The following is a 24379-nucleotide window of genomic DNA, read 5'->3' on the forward strand; positions in this document are numbered from 1 at the left end:
TCCATTTGGTTTATCCAGTCGTCGCCCAAGGATGTGTTGACTGTTTCCTCTTTCGGGCTGTTGTGAATAACGCCGCTATGAACATTAGTGTACAAATACCTGTTCAAGTCCTTACTTTCAATCCTTTTGGGCATATATCCAGGAGTGGAATTGATGGATCACATGGTAATTCTAGGTGTAAGTTTTGAAGGAATCATCACCTATTTTCTGCAGTGGCTGCACCATTTTACATTTCCACCAGCAATGCACAGGGTTCTTATTTCTCCACATCAAAATGACTGTCTTTTAAGAATAAAAATATTCTGTCTTCTGTCAGCACAGAGCCCATTTCAGATCCTCGGTCCCCCTCTTTCTCTTTCTCCTGCTTGTGCTCTCTCTCTCTCTCTCAAAAATAAATAAACATTTTTTTTAAAAAAAGAATAAAAATATTTATTTTGTGATACAATTTCTGGTCCTATTTCCTTTTATTTCTCTTCTTTTTGTCACTTGTTTTTATCACTGAAATAAAACCACAGGATTTATAATACGAGACAGTCTGATTAGAAAGCCTAATTCCAAAAAGTCTACTGAGAAATAAAGAGAAAGTTTAAAAAGCAAATTCACAGAATAGTCATATGAAATGGGTCAGAGGGCAGAGTTTCCTCTCTAAAATCTGAATGCCACACTACATTCCTTAGAATGTGACGGCAAATTCACTTTACAACAAGAAGCTGAGAAGGAAGACAAAAGCAAGCTATGATGATAGCAAAGTAAAAAAAAAAAAAGTACTTACAAATAAAGAACAGACAATGAAGTTTTTTGCATTTTACATGGAGGTAGAATTAAAGATGACTGGATAATGTTTACCTACACTTTCTGTAGCTTCCTGATGGAGAGAGACATAATCAAGGATTTAGGATTATTTTTTCTGATACCTTCTTCAAATAGCTGTATGACACTGAATGATGATAATTTGGTTTAAAACATTAATGCATTTGTTTAGATATAAGCAAGAAATGTTTACAGGATGGAATTCAGTAAAACATTCAATATTTGAAACAGGCAAGAATTAAAATCATTTTAACATTAGGAATAATTATCCAAGAAAAAAATAAAATAATAGGATTCATAAAGCAATTTGCTTAATTAACATACAAAAACATAGCTTCTCAGTTCCCTATACTATGCCTAGCATGGCACCTTTGTAAAATATTCATGTAGACATTCAACCTCCAAAGCTCCTAAATTTTTATATACCATAATCGTATAAAGACAGTATTTTACATGTATATTTAGGATTTTCATATGAAAATATAGTCTTATAAAGCATAATAGTAAATTTTGCTTTACACAGTACAGTGATATAAATCTTAAAAAACCAGGCTTTTTATGATAAATCCAAATTCTTTTTAAGGAGTGATAAAGATCGTTTAGTAAAATTTCATCAAAATCAATTCAAAAAAGAATTTCAGAATAACTATATGAAGAAATAATGTGACCATCTTTCAGGATTATTTTTAAATTATTCACACAGGATTTTGATTAGCTTAGCTACTACATGCACATTGAGACTATTTCCAAGTAGACGATAACGCTGTTTCACTGTTATCTTCTCAGGAAATCCTAGAAAAGAGAGATAAAAATTTACAAGACAATCACTTATAATACTAACTTCTAGAGACAAAAGGATGCAACCTTTAGTGAGAGCACAGAGGTCATTCACATAAATAAGTCCCTAAGGTCTCCATGAAGTTCAATTAAGAAATGCGAATCCGAAGCCAAAAATATGATCTAAGATTACAATGCCTACACCGTGTGATACTATCATATCATATGACATATCATATGCTCAGTGTACACAGAAGTTCAATAACAGCTACACAACTCACAGGAATCTGTGTAGCGATGCACTTTAGGAAAAGTCGTGGCTACCACGATTTCACAGTTGTTTTCCTTTAGTTACTAACAGATTTATGGAGATAAAATTCACTCTTATAAAATGGACAAGTCAGTGGTTTTTAGGATAGTCAGAGCTTTGCATGTACCTCCACTATTTAATTCTGGAACATTTTTCTTACCTCAAAAAGAACGTGGCCCACAGCTAATAGCATACTCAAAAGTAAAAAGATAAACATTTTCCTCTAAGATCAGGAACAAGAAAACGATGCCCACTTTTGCCACTTTTATCCAACATAGTATTGAAAGTCTTACCCAGAGCAACTAGGCAAAGAAAATGAAGGAACAGGCATACAAATTGCAAAAGAAAAAGTATATCTGTCATAATTTGCCAATGACATGTTATATCAAAACCTCCTAAAGACTCCACTAAAAAAGCTGTTAGAACTAATAGATTAATTCAGTGAGGCTTCAGGAGACAAAATTAATATACAAAGATCTGCTGTGTTTCTAAACACTAACCACAAACTATCAGAAAGAGAAATTAAGAAAACAATCCCATTTACAAGCCCATAAAAAAGAATAAAACACCTATGAATAAATTCAACCGAGAAGGTAAAAGATCTGTATACTAAAATGTAAGACACTAAGGAAAGAAATGAAAGAAGACACAAATAAATGAAAAGACACCCTGTGTTCACAGACTAGAAGAAATTATTATTAAAATGCCCACTATCCAAAGCAATCTACATATTCAATGCAATACCTACCAAAATTCCAATGGCAATTTTGACAAAAACAGAATACACAATCCTAGAATTCATATGAAACCACCAAAGACCCCAAACAGCCAAAGCAATCTTGTAAAAGAACAACAAAGCTGGAAGCATCATGCTCTGATATATAAAAATTAACTAAAAATGGATTGAGGACTAGACTGTAAGAGTTGACACCAGAGAAGTCCCTAAAGAAAACGTAGGCAGTAAGCTCCTTGACATCAGTCTTGGCAACAAGTTTTTGGAATCTAACTCCAAAAGCAATGTCAAGAAAGCAAAACTAAGTGGGACTACATCAAACTTATACATCAAAGAAAATCATCAATGAAATGAAAAGGCAACCTACTGAATGGGAGAAAACATTTGGAAATCATATATCTGATAAGGGGTTAATATCCAAAATATATCGAGGGCATGTATATTAATAAGTGCAACCACTACGGAAAATAGCATGGAGGTTCCCCAAGAATTAAAAATAGAACTACTATATGATCCAGCGACTCCACTTCTGGGTAGTATTGGGATAAAAATGAAAAGAGTAATTCAGAAAGATATATGCACTCTCATGTTCACTGCAACATTATTCACAATAGCCAAGATGTGGAAAGAACCTACACACACACACACACACACACACACACACACACACGAATATTATTCAGCCATAAAAAAAAGGAATGAAATCTGCCATTTGCAACAATACAGATGACCTTGAGGTCATTATACCAAGTGAAATAAGTCAGAGAGAAAAGGACAAATACTCTATGATCTCGCTTACAACGTGGAATCTAAGAAACCAAGCAAGCAGAGGAATAAAATATCACACTCACAGATACAGAGAATAGACTGGTGGTTGGGGGGCGTGGCAAAATGGGTGAAAAAGGTCAAAGGTCTAAACTTCCAGCCATAAAACAAACAAGCCATGGGGAGGTCATGTACAGCATGGTGACTATAGTTTCTAATACTGTATCGTGTATTTGAAAGTTACTAATAGATCTTAAAAGTCCTCATTACAAGAAAGAAAATTCATTAACTATGTCTGATACATGGTAATTGATGTTAACCAGACTTTTTGTGGGGATCACTGCTCAGGGTATACAAATATCAAATAATCACATTGTATACCAAAGGTATTCTAATATCACATCTCGATTATACTTCAATTTAAAAAAAAAAAGGAAAGCTGGTACCCATTAGCAATCACTCCCCAGTTCCCCTCCCTGCCCCTCAACTGCTAATCTGCTTTCTGTATCTGTGGGTTTGCCTATTCTGGACATTCCATATATACACACAATGTGTTGTCTTTTGTTTCTGGCTTCTTTCACTTAGCAACTTTCAAGGTTCATTTATCATAACATGATGTACCAATACCCCATCCTCTTTATAACTAAATAATATTCGATTGCATGGACAGGCCACATTTTATTTATTCATTTATCCCTTAATAGATATTGGGTTGTTTGTACTTTTTGATTATGAATTATTCTGTTCATACGCTTTTGTGTAGACATGTGTTTTCAGTTCTCTTGGATACATACCTAGGGCTGAAAATGTGGACTCAGACAGTAACTCTATGTCTGACATCTGAGGACTCGCACACTGTTCTCCAAAGCAGCTGTTACCATTTTATATTCCCACCAGAGTGTACAAGGGATATGACTTCTCCACATCTTTCTCAACACTGGTGTTGTCTTTTTGTGAAGAGGTATCTTATTGTGGTTTTCATTTATGTTTCCCTAATAACTAAGGATGCTGAACATCTTTTCATGTGCTTATCGGCCATCTGTCTTTTTCAGAAAATATCTATTCAAATCCTTTGCCCATTTTTAAGTTGGATTATTTCTTTTTATTGTTGTTATAAGAGTTCTTTATATACTCTGGGTACAAGTCCTTCATAGTTGTTTTTTATATTCTGCTTCCACAAATGGGCTTTCTCATATTGGACTTCTATTTTGCTACATTCTTTTTCAAAACAAATGGCCATAGATACAACATTTGCTAGAACAAAGCCTCGTAAGTATCAACATAAAAGACTGTCCATGAAGTAGACCCTATAGTGTTAGCTACAATTTTCATATTTGGTATCCTCTGGCATAGCAATTAAATAAATGAAAAGCAATTTAGATAATAAAATGAAGGAAATAATTAAAAAGTATTAAGAAAAGCAAAGTATATATTTTGTGAGGACCAGAAGGTAGAGTTGACTATGATAAAGTTGCTTCATCAACACCTGACATTATACTTACTGCAATAAAATAAGTGATCACATAATAAAATTATATATGCAGTGGAGCGAGTTCATAAAATTGCCACTATAAAGACAGTATGTCTTATGCAATCACATTAGTCATCTAAAAAATTCTTTCATTCAAATTAGCCAAAGATACAAATATATCACAGACTTTTAGAATATCCCAGGGATGACCTTCTGTAATATTAAGATTATATCACAGAGTAAGAAATATTGGAAATCAAACAAGTCAGATTTGTAAAAATCATATATATGTAAGGGTGCTTGTATATTTTATATACAGATACAGCTTTTTAAAATTAAAAGGCGACTTTTTAGAAACTTAGGTATGTTAAAAATAATAATAATCCTCAAAAGCAAAGAAACAGAGTATTAACAAGATCAAGATAGCAGCCTTCATTCTCTAAGTGTAGGTTAGGGTCCCTCCCCAAGCTCACTATCTCACGAATGTGTGCCTGTAGCGACAGAGAAAACCAGCCCACAAGGTAAGAAAGGATCAATGCAAACCGTCAGTAACCGTGGACAAGCAGCTCAAACAATGCCCATTTCGGATTCAGACTCGATCACGTTGGAAGCAGGCAGGAAGGACAGTTCTGTCCCACGGCTGCTCAGGGGTGACATCAGGTCAAGACTGATTATACAAGTATCACTTATGTTACAAGGAAGTTAAGTAATTTAAATGCTTTCTTGTATGTATCACACCTACATTTTCAGAGAGCTTTGAAAATTCTAATTTACATAGGTTAAATTTTAAAATGAGACATATTTATGAAGTAAAGGCTATAAAAGCAAATAAATGTCCATCACTTTAAAAATCAAAGCTGACATTCAAATTTTATGTTGTGTGTCAGACGGTGTGTAAACATTTACACATGTTAGCTCATTTAACCGTGGCAATGACCCTCTGACATTGGTGCTGTGATTACCCCCATTCTACAGATACAAACTAAAGCAGAGAGGGGGGAAGGTGGAACTAGCATTCAAACTCAGTCAGTCTGACTCTGGGGTCCATGCTACCTTTCAGCGTTACCACAGCGACTGCTACTACTTAAGGAAATAAGCACTCAAAACGTAGGAATTTGTTATAAGATAGCAAATTCATTTTCTCACTTTAGCGCTGTAGAAAGTACTTGTGATTGTTTATCCTAAAAAGAAAAAAAAAAGTAAGCCAAAGGGCAGACTGGGAATTAAATTCTTGAGTCCAATTCTCAGCTCTTTATTTGTTTTATGATGTTCTCACTTACTGTGTGACGTAGACTAAGACAAGGAAAGTTTGTGTTTTTCCTAAATAACACTCCCCAGGGTATTTGTGACTGAATGAGATCACCAAGAAAAACGCAGAGTTACAAAATAAACCTCGTTGCTGTGACTACCCTCTGGGAACCAATTACCAAGAGGACAGTCAAATTACATAGTCAGCTTATTCCCAACGTACAGAGGATATGCTCCCAAACCTCATCTTAAATTCCTTCTTTAGAATTTCAAACATGATCCATTTAACCCATTATCTGCTTCAAAAATAGTACTGGATTAATAGTACAATAATACTGGATTTTAGAAAAGTTTTGCTTTTCTGCGTTCAAACTCCTGGAGTTATCAAAAACACATTTTGCCCTTGGGGAGTCCTGGAACATGTCAGGGAGGTCTGTCTCTCCCTGGTTGGCGCGGGCCAGGTACCAGGGACTTGGCCACCCCAGCCTAAGACCCTGATGACGTCAGTACGGCCTGTGGAGAGCACAGGGGCCAAGAAGGGGCGATCTGGGATGGGCCCGGCGCTCTGCAAGGCAAAGACCACGTGTCCAATCTCTTAATAGCAAGCATCCCTGGGTTTCCTGGACCACAAAGGAGTTAGGACTTTGTCTTTCTTACTCTGTAACTGTATCTGCATTTTTGTTCCTGAGATTCCCTGCTTTAGATTCCGTTATCTTCGGTCAATTCTGGCAGCTGGGCTCCTGAGTCACCCTTTCTTTCCATTAGGAAGACTCCTTCCTGGGCCACCTCTCCACCTTCTCGTTTCTCTACTTTACAGGGAGGACAAAAGGTACCTAACCGATGAGAATGTATCTCTGAGGAGAAGAAATATACTCACCACCAAAAAAAAAATTTTTTCCCTCATCTACCTTTTAATTTCTCCATAAAAAGGACACACATGCGCATTCTTTCACAAGATCTATGTAGGGTTATTAGAGCAGGACTTCTGGAATCAAGAAAGTAAGTTGGAGAGAGACATGCTATTAACAACCATCGGAGGGGAGAGGTGAGGAATTGGAGACTGGGTCCCTCCTTCCTGAGAACTACTTGGGACCATGACTGCAGTAAATGAAGAGAAAATGAAGGCTGACCAGAAGGGGCTGAGGCAGGTTATGAACAGACGAAGAAAGAAGAGGGAGGGAAAATGTCAAAAATGGCACGATCAGGAAAGGAAAAAGGTTCTTTACATCCATCCCGCTGGAAAAGGGTTTATTCATAAAATATACACCAGAGTCCCTCATGAACTCCGGGATCTTTAATAAATGAAAGCGGGGGTCTATGCGTATCTCACATACCGAACTCTGGAGGAAATCCAAGGAGATTTGCTATTTCTTTGGGAGTGAAGTACCGAAGTTTAAGCATTAACAGTCTTGTTATCTTTTCTTCTTGTGACAAATTGGTAAGGGATCTGTAGATATTCTCAATCTGTAAGAAAACAGCCAGGAAAACTGATAAAGTAGAGTGCAAGTAGACTTGTTGAGATAAGATCATCTCTTGTGAGATAGTTTAAAAAGGATGAACATATATGTACGTATTGTATGTGCTCCAATAGGCAGGAGTCGACGCACAGGGCAAAATGTCTCTTGCAATAAACTCTCTAATCGCTTCATCAGCAGCAATGTAAACTTTGAAATCATAATGTTTAAAAGTGAAAAGCTTAATGTTGAACAAATCAGGAAACTTTCAGTTTACCTGTCGTTTTTGATCCCTCAAAAATGAAATCATGAGAAATTAACAATGGCAATATGACATAAAGAAATACAGTGAAAGATAGAAAAAAGAAACCTGATCAACCAAGGATATCAAGTTCAAAAGGCTAACTAGTGGATCATTAAAATGTTTAATGTTTATGTCCAATTCCATCAAATTAAGTTGTTTTCTTAAAATGATAAAATCCATTTGGTAAATATAACTTCCCAAGTTCATTCATTTGCCTCTGATGGGTAAATTTTACTAATGGTAAGTTCAATTCAGGATGAAAGAAAATAATGTAATTTCACTTCAAAATTATGCAAAAATATATAATATTTTTGCGGTGAGCATATCAAGCTTGTTTTTTTAACTACCCTTTTTTTAAGGTTATTTATTTATTTTGAGAGAGAGCACAGGAGCAGAGGAGGGGCAGAGAGAGAGAGGGAGAGAGAGAATCCACACTGTCAAGGCAGACCCCAACATGGCACTCGATCTCACAAGCCATGAGATCATGGCCTGAGCTGAAATAAAGCGGCAGGTGCTTAACCGACTGAGCCCCCAGGTGCCCCTCAAGCTTGTTTTCAACCATGAGGTCATGAAGAGTTGACAACTGAAGGGTTAATGAAGAATCTTGCTGAAATGTACATTTCTGCCCCTAAAAGGCAGTTTTATAATGTGTGATCCAAAGAAAGGCTCCAATATTAAGATATTTGTGTATAATTTTAGAGAACATTAACTACTGTATGCTGCATTTCAATTTACTCCTTATGGAATAAAAAGAATACCAACGCTTAGACTAATACAAGAGAAAGAGAAACAAAATATTCTTTGTACATAAACTCATCTAGCAATGAGAAACAAAAAGATTTATTCTAAAGAATTATATATACACTATTTATATGAAAATATGAATGAATAATAAGTATATTCATTCTGAAATAGATATTCTTAGATTTGAAGTGTTAAACATTGTCTTCAAGTATCTTAGCTCTAAGGGGCAGACACAATACCTGCACGTCCTCGGAGGTCTGCAGCACAGAGCCTGTCCCTTCTACATAGGTTCCGTAGCTGAAAGATTGACATGGTATGTTGTTAATCTGTTGTATCTGTTTGTGTGAAATTTCCTAAATATTTCTTGAATAAATTCATCAGTCTAAATAGTTACATCCTTCTAAAATCTTCTGAAACACATAATATGCTTTGTAAGTGAAAAACTGCTGGGGGAAAGACCTAAGATAATTCTGTTTAGACTTCCCCAGCACTAAATTTGGCATCATTTTTTGAGCTGTGCAAAAACCACTCCGAATCATGCATTATTAATTACCATTTCCTTGTATTAATTGTCAGTTCCTTAATGTTCACCATAGAAAGCATGCATTTGTTTGGACTTTACATCTAAATGCTGTTCAGTATCAGCAGCCCTGCCACGTTAAACTGAATGTTACGGAGGTGAAAACGAATTGCTGCTGTTTTTCATAAGGCCTGAACCATCACTGCTCCTCATGCCCAGAAGACCACAGCCTCTGGGACCATGACAAACACAGGCTCACTGAATGTGCATCTGCTTCTCACTGAAATGCAGAATGTTTGTACTCTTTTTCGTACAACAAAGAAACCACTGTGTAAGAAACTGTGTTACAAGTATAAAATATGACAGAAATGCAAGGTATTAGTAATATTGCTTCCCCTAAAGTCACTGCCAAACCACTGCTGAAAATATCATTATGTTTTTCCTTAATAGATAAAGTGAGAGAAAGTTACATCAGGAAAAATAGTTTTGCCAATCTGCTTTCTCATGTATCGTGTGTGTGTGTGTGTGTGTGTGTAGATAGATGGACGAATAGCTAGAGAGAAAACGTATACACTATTTACACTAAAATATACTTTTATACTAAGGCTTTCTTTATACCATCTTTATAATTACAAAAGAATTTCAAGGTTGTTTTTTATTACCAAATTGCTAAGTCTTGTCTTATCGGACTTGGAAACAGACAACAGCTGAGTAAAGTCTCTGAAGGCAAAGGAAAGCCATAAACCTGCTGCCCTGGAAGCACCAGGGCGAGCAAGATAAAACCAGAATCAATCTGGGACAGTTTCACCAGGGCCACAGGGTGCGCGAGAGCCAGCCAGCCAGTGGGTAGAACAAGGAGGCTCGAACTTCCAAATCATACAGTTTACTCACCCACATGAGTGGAGTTCGCAAAGCAGAGATAGGGGTCTTTTACAAAATTTTCTGGGAAGGCCTAATTTCCCCCTTCTTTGTAGGCTTTAAAAGAATTCATGAAAAATATACTCACATTCAAAAAATAACCCAAAGGTAACCAACAGAAGACATTATGATATATATGCCATGAGAATAGAAAAGTTCCTTATGTGCTCATGTGTAATAATACCCAATATACACTGCATAAAGAAAAAAGTACGTAATGATAATAGATATAGTATGTTACCATTTACTTAATAAGGGGGTAAAAATATACATGTACACTTAAATACACCCCGATACATAATACCTTGGGAAGATGAGACAGAAAATTGAAATCACTAATTGCATGTAGGCAGGAAACCTGATGAGCAAGAGATAGAGGAAGGAACCTTACAATCTTTGTACCTTTTAAATATATGACTTATTTAAAAAACCGAAGGAAATATAAATATGCTTTAATGTGAACTAGATGATTTAACTTTATTTTCTGATATTAAAACTTAATGCTTTCCTATACACTGGATCATGAGTGAACATAAATTTTTGAGGTCTGATGTGCCATAACAAGAAAGGTGCTAAAAAGGAGCAATTCAGTATCAGCAGATACCATGTTTCCACCATGGGTAATTAAGCTCTTAGGAAGGTCACCGAACAAATGGCATTGTGTTTTATGAGCTCTTTCGTGGGTTGTGCACATAATGTTCTGCCAGAAGGAATTTTTACTCATGCATTCTATTGGAACACGAAAGCAGGCAATTAAAGACAAAAAAAAAATTCATTCTAGCAGCAACATTTGGTAAAATGGTCCTTATTTTGAGAAGAACCAGAAGAAACAATAACCCTAAAAACCTGTCTATTTTTAGTACACCATTTTAAAAGTCTCTTTGAAACATACCCTTTGGTGAAGCACGTGGACCTTCTGCAGGTGGGCTTAACAATGTCTAGCAAAAGGGCGTATCGCAGCAATGACTTTGGTGGTACAAAATACTGGTTCGTGTCAACATCATCTTCAAGAAAATCTTTTAGCATCTGCACAGAGAGATCACTGTCCTGGTGACGTTTCCGGTCAATTTGTTCTATGGTTTCAAGCTTAAAAAGAATGGCTTCTTTTCCAGAACACTGTCTGCTGTTATCAAAGCAAATGTTTGGTTCAATTTTCTTTCTTTCAATTTTCTTTTCTGCAACTATTGTATTTTTTTCTGGATGTTCAGATTCGATTTGGGGGAACTCCGTCAGTACCTGGCGTTAAGTAAAAATACATGACATGTTAAAAGCTTTACTAAAAACTGAAAGATAAATTAATAATGCCCCATCAACATTATGCAAAAAAAATCTCTTTAGCCTTTACAGAGTTGTCCACAAAACCACAGAAACTGGATTTATTGTATGTACACAAGTTATTAGAAGTTTTTGTTCATATAACTGTAGTGTCCTTAGGCTACTGCCGATTTATTTCATGCAGTTACTGCTTACTATATATGTTAATGAAAACATTCAACAAAGTAATAGGAAGTATGTTGAACATAGATAAAGTATCATATTTTAAAAAGACGTTTAAAAAGCAACATTAGTTATAGAATGATTAAGTCATGGGAATAAAAGGCATAGCATTAAAAAAAAAAAAAAAAAAGAAAAGAGAAAGCAACATTAAGACTTCCAGAATATGTCCTGGATCAAAATTTGCCATACTCCTTTATTAAAAAAGAAAAACTAGAACATACCCATGATGTAAAAGAAAACTAGTAATTATTAAAAGGAAAGCATATTTTCCCCAAAAGGTTGTTTCTACTTGGGAGTCCCATAGGAAAACTTTGTTCCTGCAAAACAGTTCCGTGAATTTTTAACAATGATGTTTTTGCCAATATAGTTTATATTCCGTTTTTTGAACTGACCACCACGGAGAGGCAGATGTACCGGTGCTGTACTGAAGGGATCCAAACGACACCACTGACCTCCGCTAGCGGGACATGACTTCCGAGTCACCTGTGATTGTTAAGAAGAGCTTCCCCGAACCACTGAAACTCCATGTTTTCCACAGCAGTTTTCACGGAAGCACGCACAGTTCTTGCACAATTACAGATCCTAGCTACAGCAATGGAGCATTTTACTCCGGCTTGTACTGATCACTGTGTTTTAAGCAATTAAAGCTACATAGCACTGGCCTCAAAGAACATGCAGCCAATGTGTTACAATACTCTTAAGCCAGTTTTAAGATAGTATAACTGCACTTTATCCAAAATAATCGATGGCTTCTCTTGGGGGGATAAAAGATGGAGCAAAATAGCCAATAAGGTCAGAAGGGAAACTACATGGGAGAAAAGGAGGATAATGGCACTAATAACAGTTTTTTTCAACTTTTAACTTATATTTTGTTCTAATAATGAAAGAAAAGTTTTTATTTTTTGTCTTGTTTAAAGCAATAAACACCACCAGGAGAGGAAAAAGGTCTAGGAGACAGACCTAGGCTGTGGCCTATATTATAGGCTCAACAGGACACATATAAGTTTCTACAAAGTCGTTCTTGAAATAAATTAGCAGACTAAGATATACTTACAAAATAATAATAATAATAATAATAATAATAATAATAATACCACCTGACCAGGGGCTTGAAAAGGCAATGGTTCTGACTGAAGCTTTGCAATAAGGAAATACCGTAGTCTTGAATTTGGAATGCCAAGCTGCAAGCAGAGTAGAGCAGTTTGTTACTGTAGGAAATTAAAGAGATCTGTATCAACTGTTGGCACCCAAGTTAAAAAACAAAACAACTCATACAGGTGTGCATTTAGTTCCTACCAGGAAAGTTCTATTATTGATTTGTGGAAGATGTTTTTGTAGCAAATTCTCAAATTTTGAATTGCTTTTAAATTGCTGCTTTGTACCTTTACTTGAATGAACAGAGATTCACGTGATGAGCAACAGGTCTCTGAGTCACATTCATTTTGTACCTCCCAGGTAAGAAATCATATAGACATCCTTACATTCATTATTAACAATAATCATAAAAAGTAAAACTCAAGTATGGCCATTCTTGCTATTTATTACCTCGTTTTATTAAAAAGGGACGATGTACTAATTTTAAAGTTAGAAGGCAATAAATATGAAATAAACCTAATGAGACCAGATATAATACCAATTTCCATAGTACATGTACATCTAATTTTTTAAATGGGTTTTCTTTTAACTTCAGGACAAATAACTGTGTAATAGGCTGAAGATAATAAATAAGAGGTTAGCAAGCACATTGGCAAAAGACAAAACAGATAGTGATACTTGTAACTAAAAGATCTACCAAATATCTTATCTTAGCCACCTACTTTAATTTCATATCCATGAAACAGACGCCATGTTTGCATTTACGTTTATTTTATTTTAATTCAAGCCTAGTTAACATTTGGCGTTACATTAGCCTCAGGTGTACAATTTAGCGATTCAGCACTTGCGCTCTCACCCCTGCTCCTCACGGTGAGTGTGCTCCTTAGTCCCCTCCCCTATTTCACTCATCCCCAACCCCCACCCCTTCTTAGTAACCATCAGTTTGCTCTCTGTAGCTAAAAGTCTGTTTCTTGGTTTATCTCTCTCTTTTGTTTTCCTTTGCTCATTTGTTTCGTTTCTTAAATTCCACACATGAATGAAATCCTGTGACACGTGTCTTTCTTGGACTGATGGATTTTGCTTGGCGTTACCCCCTTTAGCTCCATCCATCTTGCTCCAAATAACAACATTTCCTAAAGTTTGCATTTTAATGGTATGTCCCCAAAAACCTAACTAGAAAATTATCATATGTTCATTTTGTTTCCTATTTTGGATTATTTTGAAGCATTATTAACTACAGTACACCCAATGTGGAAATACCAAATGCCACAGATTTTCAAAATACAGTATCCTTTATTTTCTGTGTGGAAAGAAATATACATTTTCTGTGAGCTTCAAGCTATATAATATATATTTTCCATAAAAATGCATATAAATGAATCTATGTGCCTGTACTACATTTTTCAGAAAGTAAGATCCATGTCTGAACTAGTTTCAAGATTTACATAAAATATTCAAAACAGAGCCATTCTTTTTATTGAGTCAAATTCCCTTTGGAAAAATGTATAGAAAAGTTAATAATTTTGGTACCTACAGAGGTTGGAGATAATAGAAATTCTTGGTACTGAAAACCGCAATTTTCTATTGTTTGTATTAACCGGTCTCTGAAAACACAAAGACAAAAGTAAAGAAAAAAGAAAAGTTTTCACCCTATAACTGGAAATGGGGTTCTCATATAATAAATTATACATAAAACTTCATTTTATGTGAAAACTGTATCTCTATTCAAGTTGTTTAGAAAGCAAATGATCCTAGGTCTTATGAAGTCCAGTACTTGAAAAATCACATTTCTCAAAAAAAAGATAATTTCTATTATAAATAAATAAAGCTGCCGGATAATTTATCCCAGCTGACAGCAGGGGGGGGGGTGCACTCTCACAGACAGCGGCTGGGTCAAGGACATGGACACTTTGCGGCCGGGCTCTCATCTGAAAGGGCTCTGACTCGGGCCTTGCTTCTCCCAACTGTGGGACAGAAAATGCCTGTCAACAGGGACATTTCTCACTGGAAACCCTCCTACTTCTAAAGAAACAGGCAACAATATAAGCAGCCCAAACTGAGAAATACCATTCTCATTAAAATGAGTGCTCCTTCTGCCAAAATCCAAACATCAAAATGGGAGAGAATCAGGTGAACCTAATTTTGTGAAATTTTACACTATTAGTCAAAATCAATATTACTAAATAAAATATGTAACATATAAAAGATGTCAGAATGTAGGTGTTTATTTTTAAGATCTTTATTTCACCCCGGCCCCCACAGTATAGCAAGTTTAAGATGAACACAAAGCAAATATATTTTTACCTTGTAGAAGATACTTCAAAACCTTTAACGTTTTCTAAAAGAATATACTTTGGTAATTTTTGTAATCTGAAAACAAAAACAAAAACAAAAACAAATGGAATTCTGCACGTGTCATTACTAAGAAGTAACAAGAAAAGGAAATCCTTACTTGGAAATATGAGGTAAGTAATTTTACTGAACTCTCTATTTTCATAAAAGAATTTTATAGGGGATAGAGACAACTCATATTTTATTCATTTTCCCCATAAAAATGGCATACCTAATGAAGCTCACATCGGAAATGCTAATTTCTGTTTAAGTTTATCAGAAAACGTAGGTTCCCACAGGGGCTCTGGACTGTGCAACTTGCAAAGGGCTACCATTTACTCAGAATGGCAGCTTCTGGGGTTAGCCCGAGTTTCCAGGCCACGGGCAACAGGGCTCACCAACATTAGCATCGTTTGCATTAATACTGTAAGGAAAGGCAATTGAATTTAACTATTAGACTGTCACTCCCTGTCATTCACTGTAGTGGCAATCATGGAACTGGCTAACATTTGCGGTGATTCTATCTGTCGTGGCGGAAGAGATAAATGACATGCAGAGTCTCTGAAGGCTGCACATAGAAGCTGCTAACCTCTACAAAATGACAAATGCCACATTCTTCCAGAGCCAAAGTTTTAAATTTAAGGTAAGCTTGTATAAAAAAAAATCTAAATTTTTACCTTGGGAGAATATCTAGAATATATAAGAGGCTATTCGTCCTGGGATCAGTCACATCACCTTGCAGGCCAATTCTAAAGGATAAAGAAAGTTCAAATAAAATTCACCAAGAATCTTACTTAGAGAAAGTTACCAAATCACTTTTAAGACATCAAAACTGAGAAAACTAAAATGAGGTGGTCTTCACAAAAAAGATGATCATCTTTGTTGCTACAGGGAACAAAATCCATTTATTCACTTAATTTTTTTTAAAAAGCATGGCCTATCTAACAAATATACTTACTATAAAACAATATGCCAAATGACTTACATGAGGCAAAGAACAAATAGTCAATGAAGAATAAGATGAATTGATCTCTTAAAATCACTGTTTAGGAATCACACACACACATACACACACACACACACACTGGCCGATGGCACGTTTTGCTCCGCCCCAGATGAGACGACAAGAGTTCAGATGCACGAGCTGATTGGGCAGGGTGGAACCAGAGAAAGGCACTGATAACTAAGCATCTAAGCGGACCATAGCAGAAGCTAAGACAATCTTGTCCAATATACACAGGAGAGACCTGAACACTTAATTCTACAAGCAAGACTTGCAACTTGGTTAGACGTACTAGGTCAGAACAGGTCATGTAAACAGGCAGTATTTGGACTAGCAATTAAATATCACAAGCAAGGTTCAACATGACTCAAGAATCACCCAGGAATGAATCGGGTTTCACCCAGAACTGGGATTGGGCTTAGGCGGTAGACACAGAAACGGGTTTAAGACTGTTACTTATTAGCTTCATCGCCATAGATGAGCTACTTGACACCTTCCTGCAGGGCCAGAATCCTCTGTGGATGTGAGGCTCAGCGGGACACTTACAGTAGACTTGAACAGAGACCTCAGAAATCCTGGGGTCTTCTCATTGTGTCCCTAGCCTCTCAGCATTCCAATGATGACAGTGTTAGAGGGTCAGTGACTGCTGCCATCAGCAGCTGGAGCTGGGCTGCCACAGTTGGGAGTGGCAGAACAGGAAGACGCAGGAGGCCAGCGCAGGACTGCAGGAGGCTGCGCGGGGCGGGGGCTGCATTCTGTTCGTGGCTCCGCTTGCTCTGGATAGACAGGCCTCAGCACTGCTCATGCTTGAGGCATTTTTACATGGATTGCCCTCCACCTTCTCTGATAAATTCCCAGACTGCTTTCAGATAGTTCAGATACTGACTCTAAAAGAATTCCTATCTCCTGGTATGCAGCAAGCCATTTTCTCCTCTGCGCTCTCATAGCGCTTTCAGCATTCATTAAATAGCGTCTATCACTCTATAAGATGATTCTTTGTCAGTCATTTCCCTTAGACTCTAAGCTCCTTGAGCGTGGGAATTATGGCATCAAAAGCAATGCACGGCCTCCAGGCACACAATAAATCCCTGGAGAATTAATTTCCTAGAGAGCGGTTTAAATAAAGCAAAACTTATGGGGCATCTGCGTGGCCCAGTTGGTTAAGCATCTAATTCTTGATTTCGGCACAGGTGATGATCTAATGGTTTGTGAGTTCGAGCCCTGCATCAGGCTCCATGCAGATGGTGTGGAGCCTGCTTAGGATTCTCTTTCTCCCCCTCTCTCTCTACTTCTTCAGTGCTCGCTTTCCCTCTCTCTCTCTCAAAATAAATAAATAAACTTTAAAAATAAATAATAAAATAAAGCAAATTTTATCTGGACATTAAGCATCTAAATATTCATTTAAATTAGAATATTTATGACATGATATCCCACTGCAAGTCATCTTACACAGTCATCTTATGCACTGAAACAGGAGAATATAAAAGAATTGATAAATCCTGGCTTGATATTTTCCAATCGTGTGGCCTTTAAGAAGTTACTTAACTTTCCTATGCCTCAGTTTCTCACAAATAAAATGATGATAATAATAATGCCAACCCCAAAGGCATGTTAAATTAAATGGCAAACTCCAAGTAACACAGAGGATCACCATTATTACTTAAAATCATTAAAAAATATTTAAATGAAGGTAGATTACTCAAGATTTCATCTAAAATATAATTTCCTGAAATACACATCCAAATAAATACTATATAATAAAAAATGAATTGCAACATAGCTATAAAAAGTCTCAATTATTCAATGTATATATGAATTGAGAAGGTAAAATTTACTAATCCATTCTTGATTAGCTTTTAAATTTTACAGTTAAGTAATTTAAGAATTGAATATTTATCATAAAAACTTACTTTATTATTTAGTTTAAAAGATATTCCTGAATGCTCATGCGTTTAATTAATGTACTTTGGGTCAGAAAAAAATACTGTCTCTTAGGTAAGCATATCTTTGCATATCTTCTACTAACCAAGTTATTTTGCTCGTTTGGATTAATCCTGAATTATAAATGAGTAGATAAAAGGCACTCCTATGACAATTTTCAAAATTATGAAAACGCAGCTAATGGTCTTCAGAGTGTCCATGGCTTGTAACTAGGTATAATGTGATTTAATGAATCCCTCAGAAGTCGTCTTCATCAACAGAGAAATACGTGTCCCACATACCTGGTGAACGGCTGGCAGGGAGGGCTCATTAAAATCATATTGAAAGACAATTCGTCAAACTCTTCTAGTGTAATCCCCTAAGGAACGAACATTCAGGGGAAAATATAAAAAAACATGCATCAAATGGAGAAGGAAAAATGCCAACTAATTACAACTAAATATGTCAGAAATTATAACACTTAATAGTTTTGTTTAAAACACTTAAAAGTTTATATATGTAACACTTAACACTTTTCAAACCAGTTAGTTAAACTAACTGTCCAAAGCAATCTTATGAAGGAAGCTGGCAAAGTAACCCGAAGCTAGGAAAAGCTTACGGACTGCCCCGAATTCTCAGCACCGGCCAAAGCTGAGCTGGAATGCTCCTTGAACCCGAAGCATTTCACACCCCTGTGATACCTAAAGTCTAACACTGCTGCGTTTTCTGAAGCCAAATAGGGAGATCTTCATTTTAGAATTAATGCTCTTCAGCATGGTGTCTAAGAAAAGGTTTAACACCCCTCCATCAATAGTATTTTTTATTTAGGAACTGTGATATACTGACCAGTCCCCATCTCTTCCGAGCATGTCTCTGTTAAAATATCACCAGATGAAAAAAGGTCCCATTTTCAGATATTCACAATTAATATACTGTTTTACAGTTGTGTGTAGTCAAAAGAACTTTAAAATATTACAGATAAGATTAATCAAAATAATCCCTATTGGGCTAAGTATTTGGAAAATGTGCCATTTTGATTCTATTTCATAGATCAGAAGATGAAAGCGGTAGAGTAGCCCTCCTTCATCTCTAGTTTCACTTTCTGGGGTCAGTCACCTCCGGTCCTTCGGGTCCTCCTGCTACAGGTCAGATCAGTGAAAGCCTAACCCTACAGCCACAATGCCTGCAGCGTTCGTATCATCAGCACAAGAAGGGTGAGTACAGTCATGTAACTTTTATTATAGCATATTGCTATAATTGTTCTAGTTTATCATTAGTTATTGCTGTTAATCTTTTACTGTGCCTGATTTGTAAATTATCTTTATCATAGGTATGTATGTACGTCTAGGAATAAACACAGTATGCATACTGAATTCAGTATTATCTGGGGTTTCAGGCATCCACTGGGGGTCTGGGATGCATCCCCCTGGATCAGGGGGTCCACTGTGGAGAGAAACAAACCATGGGCTTTCCCATTCTCCTGAGGCCCTTAGTGTACATGCTTAGCCAGAAACAAGCAACAAGCTTAGAAGCACAACTTTCCTAATTATGACACATTTATAAGAATTTCAGTTACATGAATAAGGCGGACAAGCTATATCCTAAGATCTGTAAAAAGTAAATTAACCTGAGGAACCCGTCAGTTGTCTCTATTGTATTAAAGGTTTGAATGGATGTGTCTATCATTTTTAAATCTCAGGCTTTTAAGTTGTCTAAGGAATATGTGTAAAATAAAATCAAAATTAAATATTGAAAAATTTCTACAGCACCCCTGAAACCCTGGGTTCTACACTGACCGGTCTGTCTGAATGCACGGGGCAGAGCAGTGCAAGGAGCATATCATACTCGCATTCGAAAGCCTGTCAGCACAACGCTACTGTCAGAAGCAAATTACTATTTTCATAACTAAATGTAGATGGATTAAAGCTAAATCCCTAAACTAAAGTAAAAAGAAAACAACTTTCTTTTACATCAGGAACATCCTATGTCTAAAATCTAAAGAAAGTAAACAGAGTTACTGCCTCCAATACAGCCTGGCATTAAAAAAGTTACAATTTTAAAAAATTCTTCAAAATAGTGATTTTTAAAAATCAATTGAAAGGGCAATATTCAAGAAATAATTACTCAATTAGCCATTTAAAAATTTTTTCAATGTTTATTTCTCAGAGAGAGAGAGAGAGAGAGAGCGCACAAGAGCAAGCACGAGTTAGGGAAGGGCACAGAGAGACGGAACACAGAATCTGCAACAGGCTCCAGGCTCTGAGCTGTCAGCACAGAGCCTGATGTGGGACTCGAACCCACAAGCCATAAGATAGTGATCTGAGCTGAAGTCGGACACTTAACTGACTGAGCCACCCAGGTGCCCCTAATTTCTTCCTCCAATACAGCCTGGCATAAAAAATTAGAATTTTAAAGGATTCTTCATAATAGTGATTTTTAAAAATCAAATGACAGGGCAATATGCAAGAAATAATTACTCAAGTCATTTACAACTTTATTTAACCTGGCATTCTGGGTCATGATATGTGTTGAAATTCAAGAAAGTAGTTATGGAGATACACAATTATCTTTAATAATTTGATGATTGAAAGCTAACGGAAATCTATTCTTTTTCTGTAATCTGTTATGAAAACACCTTTGCTTTCTGAGACCACAAGGTCAACTCTGTGCAGTAACACTGCTTATCATTCCTTGATGAGCAGTTTAATAGTTCTCTACTGGCTTTATTGCTTCTTTTTGCAGAAAGTCTCCTCGATATTCTTATACTTAGTTTTCATTTAAACTTTAGGAAAAACTTAGTAGGTTAGAAAACAACTTTTGACTATTTTTAGTAAATTTATAATTAATCCGAAGAGAACTGAAATTTGTACAATATCCAGTCATACTTCCATTTTTCAAGTCTTTTAGTCCCGTGTGGGTCATGCAGATTTCTTAAGTTTATTTCTTGGTGTTTATAAGTTTTTTGTTGCTACAATAAATAAGAAGTTTCTTCTATTTTATTTTCTAACATGTCTTTGTTTGTATATATAATAAGCTACTTACTGGCTATCATATTTTTATAACCAGTCTCCTTATTAAATCCACGAATTGTTCCCCATACTATTTTTAGCACAGTAGGTTTTTTTTGTCTTCCAGGCCTATACAATTATTCTTTAGAATCCTCCTTAATATTTATATGCTATTTCCCTTGTGTGAGTCCATTAGCTAACATCAACAATATTAAATAACAATGTCAAAGGTGGACATCCTTATTTGATTCATTGTTTTAGTGAGAATGCTTTTAAAGGTTTACCATGTAGCATGTTACTGAATTTGGAGATAAACGTGTGTGTTTAAGCAGAAATATAAACATGTACACACACATAAAGCCACTAAATGCCATACATGTCTGTAGTGGCACACGTGTCCTAAGTTTACTAAGAGAGATTAAAAATCCAAATGCAGGAAGCCCTGCATTTGGTCAAATATGTTCTAATATATAGTTTTGCTGTTTCTAGTTATTAACATGTTGAATAATATTAATTGAATTCCTAAATACTAAACTACTATTATACTACCCCCAAAAAAATCCATTTTGGTTATGCTACATTATTCTTTTAATGCGCTTCTGATCTATTTGGTCATGTTTTACTTAGAATTACTGAGTTTATATTTATAAGACAATGATTTTCCTGTACTGTGGCATATGGTAGGTATCCAATAAAAACTGAGTGGATATTTCCTACCATTTCCTGTTCTGTGAACTCTCGTGTTATTTTGTGCATAAATATGACAATCTCTCTTGAGGACTGTACTAATCATCATTATAAAGTAACTTTCTATGACTCTTAATGTCCTTGCCTTGAAATTCATTCTAACTAATATCAATTCTGAAACTGTTATCCTTTGTTTCCTGTTGCTCGGTATTTGTCCATGTTTTTGACCCAATAGGTTGCTCATTCAACAATGTTCAGCAAGTAATCCACCAATATTTCAGAGTATCTACTCTCTGCCAGGCCCTGTGTGGAGTCTGCACAGCAGTGAACAGACCAGACAAGGTTTCTGCCCACGTGAAGTTTATATAGTAGTGTCTAGTAATTCCTCGTTTTCTACCCTGAGAAATTACAGACTGCAGGGTTATTACTAGCTGTCTGTACACCCGAGGAGTCCTGCTCCTGGTCCGAAGCCTCTGTGATTTTCCAGGCCTGGCTGTGGGCGGTCACGAAGGCTGCCCTTCCCCCTCCGGACCTGGAACACGGCCAGCACAGGGCAGGCCCTGCGAGCTGTCGCAGTCAAGGATTCGGCCGCCTGGCCAGCGCGTCCTTCAGAGATCTGCACGTCTAGGTCTCTTCAGGCGTCTCTGCCAACGCCTCCTAACGGGAGAAGGTGGTGGAAACCGTGAAGACTCTTCTCCCCACTCCGAATGGTACTCAGCACTTCGCATTCCTAGCCCTCTGCTCTGACGACCCCCCGGCCAGGGGCTCCCCGGTCAGTGCGCGGAGCCCCACGCCTGTGGGTCACGCCGGCTCGCCCCGTGTGCTGTCTCCCCGAGTGCAGGGGGAGATGCAGCAGGGGCCTGACGGCACCTCTTCCTGCACAGACTTGCTTATACCACCGCCGTGAGTGGGAAGGGCTTCGCTCTTTCATTCTTATCGTGCTGTTTTAATAAACTGCTCTGACCCCAGAGAGCTCAGCTGTCTTGCCCAGCCCGGCGAAGCTCCTAATAACATCAACTCGGCCTAAACATGCACAGCGTCGTGTATCTTTCAGGTAGACATATTTTTTGAGTCTCCTTTTCCTACTCTGATCACGTTATTATTTCTACAGTGCAAAGGTGTGTTTTTACACATCTGTTTTCTAACCATAATTTCTTAACACTTAGGGTAGCTTTATTCCTGAGACCTCTACTTAGATTCATCTCTCGCTTAGATTAAGTGACTTGAGTTATTTTTTTTTTTCAACAAGGTCTCACAGGTACTATGGCTCATGAATTGTTGTAGGTTTTATTTTGGGCATTTCCCCCTCTATTTCTGTTAATATTTTTGTTCCATTTGTTTCACTGCCTTCTCCAGAGGTTCTGATTATTTCTATCGTAGCTCACTTTCATCTTCGGTAGTTATCATTACTACTGTAACATTCTGATCTGTATTTCTTTTCCATCTTAATTTGCTTTCTTTTTCTCAGGCACTCTCCTTGATTCTGTTTGCAGCACTGTATACTTCACTTTTTGCTACTCTGACATGACTTTCATTTTAAAAATGGGTTTATTTTTCTCCTCCTTTTTTCCCTAGACCACTGATACCTCTTCCAGCCCAATTGTTGTCTTACTGCTTTTGAGCTGTTGTATACATTTAATTGAATTCTTGGGTTTTTTTTTTCAAGTTTATTATTTATTTTGAGAGAGAGAGTGCAGTGGGAGCAGGGGAGGAGCAGAGAGAGGGGGAGAGAATCCCAAGTAGGCTGTGCGCTGCTGGCGTAAAGGCTCAATCCCACAACCTGAGCCAAAATCAAGAGTCAGTTGCTTAAATGACTGAGCCACCCAGGCACCCAGGTGCCCCAAGTTCTTGTTTTGAAGATATATAATTTAATGCTTAAAACTCATAGGGGCACGTATGTTTGAAATTTTCTTCTGCTTCCTAATATAATTTCTGTTGTATATATATATATATTTTTTTACTGAATTTACTATATTAGTATAGCCTCAAATTGGTTCCTTTTTAATTCTTTTTTTTTTTTATTTTGAGGGTGGGCGAGGGGTAGAGGGCAAGAGAGAATCTTAAGCAGGCTCCACACCCAGGGCAGAGCCCTAGGCAGGGCTCTGCTCAGGACTATGAGACTATGACCTGAGCCAAAACCGAGTTGGATGCTCAACTGAGTGAGCCACACAGGTGCCCCAATTATTCATTTTTTAACGGAGGCCACATGCATGGAGGAGTTTGCTGGAAAATAAGGAGAAACTGATACATTGTTGCCACAGTTTCTGGGGAGGGCCTGCAGTGGCCTTTAACCTACACTTGCCTCTGTCCACAATCTGGCATCTGGCGTTCAGGGCGGGCAGGACACGCAGAAAGTCGGCGCGGCTGCCACGGCACTTTGAGCCAGTGGTCTGGATTTCTCAAATGTCTCTTCTGATTCAGAGCACACAAGTGCTGGTGCGTCTGGTCTCCCCTTCCTTCTTGATTCTGCACAGAAGCGTAGAGGTTTCCCTGCAGTTCTGCCATCCTCATTCAGTTCTGTCTCATTCCCACAGCACTTGGCTCTATTCTTCATAGTTTTCTTTCTTGTTTTGGCTTATATCTAATTCCTACTTTCACTAATAATGGTTTTTCATTCCCTCTTTTCCCTTCTTTTCTTATTTCTCTAGGAAATGGAATAGAGTTTTGTAATAGAAGTATCTTTTTAATGCCACCTTTGATCAGAAAACCCAAAAAAAACCATTTACAAGTTCAACTTCTGCACTAATTGATAAATTCTTGAAGGCAAAGACTCTATCTTCTTCA

General features: G+C 37.0%; 1 protein-coding gene across 8 annotated transcripts in view; it reads right to left on the bottom strand.

Annotated features, from left to right (window-relative positions):
* Positions 1-407: 407 nt before the first annotated feature.
* TRDMT1 (tRNA aspartic acid methyltransferase 1) overlaps positions 408-24379 on the bottom strand; it is an 82193-nt gene continuing 58221 nt past the window's right edge. For all 8 annotated transcript variants that reach the window (XM_029954835.1, XM_029954838.1, XM_029954834.1 and 5 more), the window contains 9 exons: positions 18203-18279; positions 15655-15726; positions 14951-15016; positions 14181-14250; positions 12649-12732; positions 10947-11290; positions 8856-8913; positions 7449-7578; positions 408-1602 (listed from right to left, as the gene is read on the bottom strand). In XM_029954835.1, coding sequence (XP_029810695.1) covers positions 1502-1602; positions 7449-7578; positions 8856-8913; positions 10947-11290; positions 12649-12732; positions 14181-14250; positions 14951-15016; positions 15655-15726; positions 18203-18279 — 1002 coding nt within the window. In that variant the 3' untranslated portion in view covers positions 408-1501. The remainder of the gene's footprint in view (positions 1603-7448; positions 7579-8855; positions 8914-10946; positions 11291-12648; positions 12733-14180; positions 14251-14950; positions 15017-15654; positions 15727-18202; positions 18280-24379) is intronic.

Source organism: Suricata suricatta, chromosome 10 (assembly GCF_006229205.1).
Source record: "Suricata suricatta isolate VVHF042 chromosome 10, meerkat_22Aug2017_6uvM2_HiC, whole genome shotgun sequence".
NCBI classification, from domain to species: Eukaryota; Metazoa; Chordata; class Mammalia; order Carnivora; family Herpestidae; genus Suricata; species Suricata suricatta.